This window comes from Ruditapes philippinarum, unplaced genomic scaffold (genome assembly GCF_026571515.1).
Source record: "Ruditapes philippinarum isolate M1 unplaced genomic scaffold, ASM2657151v2 ctg15857_1_1_1_1, whole genome shotgun sequence".
Taxonomy (NCBI): Eukaryota; Metazoa; Mollusca; class Bivalvia; order Venerida; family Veneridae; genus Ruditapes; species Ruditapes philippinarum.
This window is the reverse complement of record NW_026864391.1, coordinates 1-10,560: the sequence shown is the minus strand read 5'-3', so window position 1 is coordinate 10,560 and position 10,560 is coordinate 1. Positions and strand designations below refer to the sequence as shown.

The 10,560-nt window shown below is 31.4% G+C and overlaps 1 protein-coding gene and 1 long non-coding RNA gene across 2 annotated transcripts; one reads left to right on the top strand and one right to left on the bottom strand.

Annotated features, from left to right (window-relative positions):
* The first annotated feature begins 390 nt into the window (after nucleotides 1-390).
* Nucleotides 391-5,744, top strand: LOC132725441 (BTB/POZ domain-containing protein 6-like). Its single transcript, XM_060710580.1, has 4 exons — nucleotides 391-531; nucleotides 1,197-1,379; nucleotides 2,459-2,544; nucleotides 4,413-5,744. The coding sequence occupies exons 2-4, from the start codon at nucleotides 1,206-1,208 to the stop codon at nucleotides 5,512-5,514; spliced, it is 1,362 nt and encodes a 453-aa protein (XP_060566563.1). The 5' UTR covers nucleotides 391-531; nucleotides 1,197-1,205; the 3' UTR covers nucleotides 5,515-5,744.
* Nucleotides 5,745-5,813: 69 nt separating this feature from the next.
* Nucleotides 5,814-9,994, bottom strand: LOC132725442 (uncharacterized). Its single transcript, XR_009625054.1, has 3 exons — nucleotides 9,832-9,994; nucleotides 9,129-9,220; nucleotides 5,814-5,937 (listed from the first exon to the last, which is right to left on the bottom strand). It is a non-coding gene; the product is annotated as an uncharacterized LOC132725442 (long non-coding RNA).
* Between the last annotated feature and the right edge of the window lie 566 nt (nucleotides 9,995-10,560).

Below are 10,560 nucleotides of genomic sequence, written 5' to 3'. Positions count from 1 at the left end.
TAAAATAATCATGAAACGACCCCGAGAACCTCATGTATATTTTAGAAACATGACACGTGCTTTCTCCTGTTCATCTTCAAATGAAGAGTACTTCGGCAATGGCTACGGAAAATAAACAACAGAGATTTTCCATAGAGAAATCAAAATTTGCTTTCACAAGAAAAGTAGACATTTTAGAGTAAAATCCTGAAAAATCTCGAGGGTGACTTTTTTTTAGTTTACAAAAATAGTTAAATTTTTATTCAACCTCGTTTTGTTAATTCACACAAGGCAAAAGTTCATTTCCATTTTTAATGGGACAGACTATAGTGTCTCCGTTATGGGAGTAGAGTACATTATAGATTTTATTTAATCCGATATACAGTTACTTCCCTTTTATATAAATGTGCCATTTGTACTATAGATATTTCTAAATAACAATTTTATAGAAATGTTGTTAATTGTATGTTATTTGAAATATTTATTGTATTCATTTTATTTAAATAGACCAGAAGTAACTGTGAAGACAGGTTAAGATATCCATTAAAAGAAGTAAGTGAAATCTAATTAGCCTCAAAGTTAAGCATAAACTATTATTAATGGTTGTCATTTTTTCCTGACATATTTTTCGTCTGGGCAAAGCTACGTCTTACCAAAATCAAAGATCAATTAGACACTTAGAACAAAAAAGTATTTTTTCAAAAGCTTATTGAGGAATATACTGTACTCTGGAATTAATAGAAAATCATATTTTGTGCTATTCTTAGTGATTTGAGTTTTTTGGGTCATTTTTCACAATTAAAACAATTACTGTTTTCTGAAAAAAAAACAAAAAAAACAAAAACAAAAAAACAGACAGGGGTAAATGATCGGAAATTTTGCAATATATATCTTGTCACTTGATACTGTCAAGTTACTGCATATATCTGACTGTTTTTAAGGATCATTTCAGGTCTTTAAAGGAGTACCAATTTACATTTCCATAAATCATATTGTAGACAGTCACCATAGACTTTGATGGTGAATGCAAAATTATATATAGTTTAGACTCCACCAGCATGTTAATATACCCCTGTTTTTCTATACAGTATTTTAATATCGATGTCTCTCATGTAAACAATGGATAGTTCCAAACTCAAAATAAGACAACACATGCATTGTATAAATTCAGCAAGGTACATGTAACAATTAAACTTCATCTTATTCTGTGCATGTAGCACTTTCAGATGGAAACAAGTGACTGGCAGATGGGTAGATCCCTCAATGGTTGTTTAGGAGAATTGTTTCATAAAAAGCTTTGGTCAGATATAAGCTTCCGATGTAAAGACTCAGACCAGCTACCTCAGAACAGTATTCAGGCACACAAGATCATTCTTGCTTCAAGGAGCCCTGTGTATCAGGTATTTATCCAGATCTTTTAAAGATAATGTAAGTTAAAGGTTTGTATAATACCTCTGACCTTTAATTTTTTCATTTGTAGCACAATCCAGGGGCTTTTTTTTTGCTTCATAACAGGGGCCTTAAAAAGGCACAGGTCTTCACAATTTATAGAGGATCCCTTCACAGTTCCATAATGCTCTAGGTTCACAAGTGAAAGAAATGCCACAGTATTACAACAAAATTTCTAAGTACATTGTATGTTTGGCAATGTCACCTTTAAACCCTGAGATATTTTAAGCTATTTATCAAATCAAGAAAAGTATTGATGTTGACAAATTGTGTTGATGTTGTGCTTCTGCTTTCACAATTTTAAGAAAAATTACGTTTAAACTTCAAATTAGTATGAAAATTGTGCTTTGTTTTTCACAAATCAAAAAGACCCAGGCCTCTTCGCAATTTTAAGGAAAAAGCTGTGGTATAATGTATAATAAGATACAACAGATATTAAGTAGTGTAATATGAAAGTAAGATTAAATGTCTGTGTTTTAATATTTTTTGTACTGTATTATTTTGCATACAGTGTAAAATTTGTATTTGCATTATATTTTTGGATTCTATGTCAATTCCACAAACCTTTATTGGTACATGTAATTGTCAAGTTTTATCATATTTACCTGTTGGAAAGTCAGGGTTGCAACCTTCCTGAGTTTTAGAATAGTTATTATAAACAAAATATTCAATATGTTGTACTTAAATTTTTGAAGTGCCTCTGTAATTAACATATGACAACATGAGATCCAAGGTCAAGTGGATATGACTTACATCTTGCAAACTTTACATTGTAAGCTAAAAAGAACTGGTTTCTATTTCAGTGTCAAAAACTCAAAAATCAAATTCTAAGTGACCTTTAACTGTATATTGTTCACTGACATGGGATAATGTTGACTTATAATGGATCTCTTTGTTTTAAATGTTAATCAATTTGTGCCCAGATCAGGTTTATGTTTGTTACACTAGCTGAAAAGCTAAATACATGTATACTTCTATGTGAGAGGGGAGCATTTTATAATCTAAACTAAATTATATTTTTACTTTTCAGGCAATGTTTTATGGACCATGTGCAGACACAAATCCGGAAATAGAGTTGTCAGATACTGATTCAAATACATTTAAGCTGTTTTTGAAGTGAGTAATTCATCCCCAAACCCTTGTATATCCCTTGCCACTTTTTTCAAGGAGACATTGTTTGATTGTCTGCCAGTCACATTATATTAAGATTCAGTCACTTAAGCCCATAGAAGAAGGACCTGATTTTTTTGGTCATTATGTTAAAAGTTGAGGCACAGTGGCTTTTGAAATATTCTTCAGCTTGATTACTGTCAAGTTTCATTTGACCCTTGCCTTAGACTTACATTTCACATTAGTAGATGACCTATATAGTTCTTGTAATTTGTTAGTCAATAATTCAGGTAGCATTGCCACATACTTTGGAAACTGCTTCATTTCAGTAACTTAAGTGTCATGCTACCTACAGCTTTCAAACTTCATATGATGGTTGGCTACGGTAGGTCACATCAACAACACTGAGTTCTTATAGCAAAACTCATACTTTCTGTACTGAGTAAAGAAAATTTAAGAGCCATACTTTGATTATCTCAAACAAAAGAAGCCTGAAGGCATCTGGGTAGAAGCTCCAATATTTATGTAGACAAGTGTGTATGAATATTTTTCACATGAACAACTGAATAACAAAATCATTGTGCATAATTGAATAAACACACAACAGATAAATATGTATATCATGTATATGCACAAAATTTGAAAGCATATATTTTTATTTACATTAAATATTCTTGCAGCAGTTGTACATTTAGGGAGAAGAAAACATACAATTACAAAAAAAATTATGCCAGCACAGGCCATTGCAGCATGATTTTTGTGTCGCCTCTACGAAGTAGTGGCGACATATAGGGATCACTTCTCCGTCGTCTGTCTGTCTGTCCGTCCGTCCGTCACAAAACTTGTCCGTACTACTCCTCAGAAACTACTGGTGCAATTTCATCCAAACTTTACAGGAATGATCAGTACCAAGTCTAGTTGTGCATATTGTCAGCATTTTCCGGTTCAATGATTTCTGTCAGAGTTATGGCCCTTTAATATTTTTTATTTTTAAAGTTTGTCCGGACTACTTCTCTTATACCACTAATGCAATTTCAATGAAACTTTACAGGATTGATCTGTAGCTCAAGTCCTTGCGCATATTGCACGGGTTTTTTGGTTGAATAATTTTTGGCCAAGTTATGGCCCTTTGATAAAAAGGTGTTTTTTTCTGTGTGTTGCCAGATACACAAAAGCTTGTCCGGACTACTCCTCATTAACTACTCGTGCAATTTCATCCAAACTTTACAGGAACGATCAGTACCAAGTGCAGTTGTGCACTGTCCGTCTGTCTGTCCGTCTGTCACAAAACTTGTCCCAACATGTAATTGGCCATCATGAGGCGACACATGTGATTACTGATCGCTCTTGTAATGCTTTGATAGTCAAGACTCAGGGTGCTATGTAAAAATAGTTTATTGTAAGGAGAGCCTGGTTTCATTATCGAACATGAATGTCAAATGACACCACACTGGCATGTTACTGGTTTCTTTGTAAGAAAAATGAATAATGAAACACAGAATTACCAAATACTAAAGCACAAATATACTTACCCATACACACCACTTTTATGCAAGAATAGTGCTGATGCATCTTTGTTTAAGCATTGGCATGGATAGAAGCCATTATATAAAATTTAGTAAGAAAATGATCAAAACTATCATCATAAATAATTTTATGTTGAAAATATGTTGTCATTTTCTAATGCAAGGACCATGAAAAACTGCATCTCACATTTTGAAACTAGACCAAAATTGTCACCTAATTCAACTCAACCTTATTCAGTACATTTTCATATCTCAAATACAAAGTATAGATTACAGTGATTATTGGTTATGTTTTTTTAAACTATGTTAGCTATTTTCTTCACATATGATATGATTTTTATTTTCCAGATATCTCTATACAGACAGTACAGATCTAACAGAAGAATCAGTCCCTGCTGTGATGCAGATTGCTCACAAATATCAGGTTACAAGTCTGCTCACATACTGCTCACAATACCTCATCTCTATACTACGAGCAGACAATGTCTGTGCTGTACTTGAACTAGCATTGTTTTTTGAGGAAAAGAAACTTGAAGATGAGGCAGTCAAGTTCATTGATGACAATGGTGAGAAGGTGCTCAAATCAGATGGTTTTTATGACTTGCAGCAGACGACACTTGAATACCTTCTCAAAGGAGATACATTTCTGGCACCAGAGAAGTATATTGTAAATGCTGCTATAAGATGGGCTAAAGGCAAATGTAAGACTTTAAATCTTGAAGAAACTGGTCCAAATATCAGAAAAGTACTTGCAGGGGCATTTAAATATCTACGATTTCCAACATTATCAGCTGAAGAATTTTCAAAGCTAACATACAAGCAAGGTCTTTTTAGTTTCGAAGAGCTAGAGGAGACAATCAGTTATATAACAGGTAATATTAACGCCCAGCCATTTCACTCTGTTAGACAGAGAAGGCAAAGAGCTGTCAAATGTCGACCAAAACATATCAGAGAAAACTTCACAGGTCATCTAGAGTTTATTCACTATGTCAATGTTACTACAACTGTTAGGGTGAGATCTAAGGACTTTCTAGTTTTGACTGGTTTTTCAATGTCAGGACTGATCAAAAGCCCAATTGTTCCTGACTTTATAAATCCTAAAACCATGTATACATTGGGGGTCTCTATTTCTAAAAGCCAAGATGGTGAAGATCTGATATTTCCTAAAATGTTCTACAACAATGTTGAAACCCATAAGATGCAAGAGTTCCACCTGGTTCAAAAAGTTGAAATGGAAAAGTCAACTCAGTTGTACTTGATATTTCACATTATGAGTGATCCACACTGTATGGTATTGATTCCAGAGGTGAAACCCTCCACTGTACCATTCTCACCACCAGAGATCACTGACATTGGACAGGACATTGGTTTTCGGGCACTTGAAGCAACATACATGGACAGTTGGCGATTCATGGACCATATATTGTACGAGTCACCGTCAAAAAGATAAAAGTTTTGTCATGATATCTAAATAAATTCAAACCTGTTGTTACAAACCAACTCAGGATAATATTTAATTAGATAAACCATCTGTTGAGTTTCTCCACTCATTATTGGGCATTATTAGATGGTTTTGTTTGACACATTATGCATACTTTGATATTGGCTGATAAGTATTCTTTATATTGATGTGTATTTTTTTTTTCAATTATTAAATTCATGTGTGATGGTAGCTAAATTAAGTCTTTTCAATTTTTTTTTTTTTTTTTAATTATTCAATTCTCTGATGGCAGTTACAATTACAATTTCTGAGATATTTAAAACTTTTTATTCCAAAATATGATGAATTTACTATGTTCATGTCTTTACATCTTATTTCTATAATTCAAAGAAATTCATCAACTTGTCACTGCCACTTTGTCATTTCAATGATCTGTAAATAGAAAGGAATAAAATAATGAATAAAGCAGAAGGTACAATTGATATTAAAATTTTTAATGGATAAAGTAAATTGAAAATATCTAGATTTTGTGTTACAATGGCATTATGAAAGTTAAGGTTAAAATACCAAGAGAAATGTTGATGGATATGGATTTAGTTTATGTGTTACATGTATTATTAAATGTTACAGATGTTTCTTGACTTTATTATTTATGGACTCTTTTATTATTTATGGAACCGCCTCTGTGGTCGAGGGGTTAGAGTCGATGACTTCTAATCCAGTTACCTCTCTGGCGTGGGTTCGATCCCCGGGAGATGCTTTGGTAGTTTAGCGCTGAGGAAGGTAGTCTAGTACTGGTGTAACTCTCCAGGAACGATGGTTAGGAAACTACCCGCCTATATGACTGAAATACTGTTGGGAAAAGGCGTAAAATGAAACAAACAAACAAACATTATTTATGGACTACTTTATTATTTATGGATTACTTTATCATTTATAGACTAGAGTGTTATTTATGGACTAGAGAGTTATTAGGGACTGATTAGATATCAGATATCTGTTGTATGTATTATATGTATTTATATATAAGCTTTTTATCACATGGCACTGCTTGTTTGTGCTCATACATTCCTTTTAATGCACATGTTTAATATAAGATATCACAATGCCATTGTGCTATGTACATATACATAGGGTTATTTTGGCATCCTCGTTTGTTCAATATATTGTTTTAGTCTCATATTTATTTCAAATGTATTGGACCAACGTAATAGTATTTTACTCTTATTTAATTTTTACTGTGTGGATTGATTTTTGTGAAATGTTCACAATGCATACATTGTAGTGTTATTCAGTTTGAAAGAATATTTGTTGCTGATGATATACTGACACTTTATTGTTGTTACATTTTTTTTTACAATTTATGCAATGCATTGTACATGTACTGAAATTTTAACTGACATGTTTGACATATGGAACTTTGAATATAACTTTCAAGATTTGTGTACCAATTTGCTCTGGACTTCTTACTTGTGTTCAAAATTGCAGATCATTCCCTCAATCAGTTTTTTTTTTCAGAGTAATCACTTGAACTGTGTAAAATGACCAAAAACGAAACATGTGTGAATGTTTTTAACACAAAATTAAACTAAAAATCATGCACACACAATTTTTTTTCAATTTAGTTCAGATTATGTTTTTTTATTGTCTTTTGCAAAGTTTTCCATTTTTAATTGCCCAAATTGATATATACAAGTATTTCAGTTTTTTAAAGACATTTGGACATCAAAAGAGCACTTTAAACAATCAATATGCAGTATATATACCTGTACAAGTATATTCATATAAATAGACTGACCTTTCATATGTTATCTTAAGATCCATTTGTTATGTAAATATACTAAGACAATATTTTCAGATAAACAAAAAGACTTGAAATTAGTGAATACATGTTTGGTATTAGAAATCTCAAAACTTTTATTAGTCGTTAAAGAAACTTTTTGAGATGTTCAATTTGGTCAATAAATATACAAGTATGTATTAGTTTCATACATACAGTATAGAAAGTACCGTAAATTTGATAATTCTATTTTCTTTTTACTCCTAAAATTCATTTTATGGTTTTAAGTTTATTTTTCAAAATCAATATGTTGAATATGTATCGTTTTTGTAAGCCTATTGTAAAATGTAAGTTTCAAAATCTTTTCTGCTATTTGAGTTTTTAATTAGTGAAAACTATCACCCTATTATACATGTACTTATATTCTAGAGTTGTGTAATGTGATAATGAGAATACATGTATTGAAATCTGTCCACATATGCTTTTATAGTGTATCAAGTACTTTTTGCTGTTGCTGATGAAGATGGGGACCTTAATTATGATGGATATTTATCAGATTGTTCCGAATATTTTGCTATCTAGTATTGGAATTGGTCAGGCATGCTGTCTTGTATGACAGCTCTTGGTTTATTTATTATGTTCTAACATACATGTATTAGTACATTGCTTTAGCATTAAATTTTGTGTTCTGATATACACTGTAATAAAAGATTCATATGGGCATTAAATTGTATGTTCTGATATACAATGTAATAATAGATTCATATGGGCATTTAATGTAATAATAGATTCATATGGGCATTTAATGTAATAATAGATTCATATGGGCATTTAATTGTGTGTTCTGATATACAATGTAATAATAGATTCATATGGGCATTTAATTGTGTGTTCTGATATACAATGTAATAATAGATTTGTATGGGCATTTAATTGTGTGTTCTGATATACAATGTAATAATAGATTCATATGGGCATTTAATTGTGTGTTCTGATATACAATGTAATAATAGATTTGTATGGGCATTTAATTGTGTGTTCTGATATACAATGTAATAATAGATTCATATGGGCATTTAATTGTGTGTTCTGATATACAATGTAATAATAGATTTCATATGGGCATTTAATTGTGTGTTCTGATATACAATGTAATAATAGATTCATATGGGCATTTAATTGTGTGTTCTGATATACATGTAATAATAGATTTGTATGGGCATTTAATGTGTGTTGATATACAATGTAATAATAGATTCATATGGGCATTTAATTGTGTGTTCTGATATACAATGTAATAATAGATTCATATGGGCATTTAATTGTGTGTTCTGATATACAATGTAATAATAGATTTGTATGGGAATTTAATTGTGTGTTCTGATATACAATGTAATAATAGATTTGTATGGGAATTTAATTGTATGTTCTGACTTACAATTTTGAAGTAATAAGCTATTTTACATGGGTAATTGTGTGTAGAAATAATCAATTTTAAATCAGCGTTTAATTTATGTGTGCATTATAAATTAACATGATATTACATGTGCATTTAATTGTGTTCTCATATATATGTACACTGTAATGATAGATTTTGTATGGGCATTTGATTATATGTTTTGACTTTTAAAGTAAGTGCTATTTTATAAGATTTCTTTAACATTCCTGTTTCATTTTACCTCTTAGTGGTTATTTATTTACATGTTTAACAAGTGTTTTATCAAGTCCTTAGAAAATTTTGATATTACCAACTTTAAAAGTTAGACACTGGATTAATTGACACAGTGGCATACTATATAACACATTAATGAAATAAATGGTTGTGATTTGTAAAGTAACTTACGTGTAGTCTATTTTACCATCGGCTGTCTTGTAGTCTGCAAGCATGTTGTCCAGAAACTCTGTATCAGTAGTTGTCAATTCTATTCCAGCATCCTGTTGTAATACATTCTTCTTATTAGTTTAGTTTAGTTGTAAAGTTTTAACTGTTGGAACCGAAACGTTCTTATTATCAGCATTTGCCACACAAGTGTAGAGCCAGGTCAGTCTGTATGTCCGTATATTTTGACCAGGCTCTTTACTGCTGGTAGCTCTATACTCGTACTTAAACATTGAATGAACTGTTAAAACTTAAAACAGACATATCCTTTTATACAGAAACATCAAGATCTAGTTTAAATCTAATTTCACATTCGACATTTATTAAAGATTGACATGTATTATGTCCCAGAAACGGTTTTCTTTTATTCCTGAAAAGCATTTTGTTTTAGGAGTTTTAAGAAAGTTTATACAGTAATTCTGATTTTATAAATTGTGAAAAATATCACAATGATGTGAATATAGGTCGGATCGACAATATATGTATTAAAAAAAAAACAACATTGATTGGATTTTACACAAAGGCTTATCTAAGGGACAAGAAGTCCCCTAGCAACTTTATTTTCGTTTCATCAGATGTTAAGAACTGTGTCAGTTTTCGTCAGTAAATGTATTGAATAATATTCTGGTTTTTTCTTACAAAAAATAATAAAAGGCTTTTAACTTACGACAAATCCTGAAAGGAAATCCGCCCTTGAAAGTTTTTTCTCCTTCCCTTTATCACACGTAACCATCGTATCAATAGAGAGGTATATTGTTTGTGTCACAGTATACTTTTATAATCCCCATTATATTGTCCGGGGGTCACTTCACTCATTGCTGTTCCTAGAAATTTGGCTGTAAATGTAAGAATAGCACACAAAACATTAAAATAGGGAAAACAGAATCCATAAAAAACGCCCAAAACGACAAAATTGATAATGCTGCAGGCTCGGTTTGATTGAGCCTGTTTATGACGGTACTGAAAAATGCTAAGAAAAGTCCGCGCCCCCTAGCACCGGCTTAAGAAGCATTCAACATTAAACATGAACTGTTAAAATTTAGAATTTCGGAACATCCACAGATGTAGCAGAAAAGTACATTTAGTTTTATTTTGAAAATAGACATTATTTATCAACCCCGTATATGACAAAGAAAAACTAATTTGTAAAAGGTTTTAAGGGAGACACAGGCAAAATTTTCATTTCTTCGTTTTGAATTTTTCCTTCATTAACCTGTTAATGTCTTCAAAATGAGAGCGTTAAGATTTCACTATAGTTTTCACAGTGAACTATGGACACGTTAAAGAACATGTCAAATAAATGATTTAGGTTTGTTTTAATCATATTATATCCAAAATATATGCTATTATAACTTCCAGGCTTTTGTTCAAGTCACATGACTAGTTTTAAAAAAAC

Bases quoted from the DNA above. Each gene is read 5' to 3' on its own strand.
- LOC132725441 (XM_060710580.1), top strand. From the start codon at position 1,206: ATGGAAACAAGTGACTGGCAGATGGGTAGATCCCTCAATGGTTGTTTA. The intron at 1,380-2,458 runs GTATTTATCCAG...TTTACTTTTCAG, and splicing joins CAAGGAGCCCTGTGTATCAG to GCAATGTTTTATGGACCATG. The intron at 2,545-4,412 runs GTGAGTAATTCA...TTTATTTTCCAG, and splicing joins ACATTTAAGCTGTTTTTGAA to ATATCTCTATACAGACAGTA.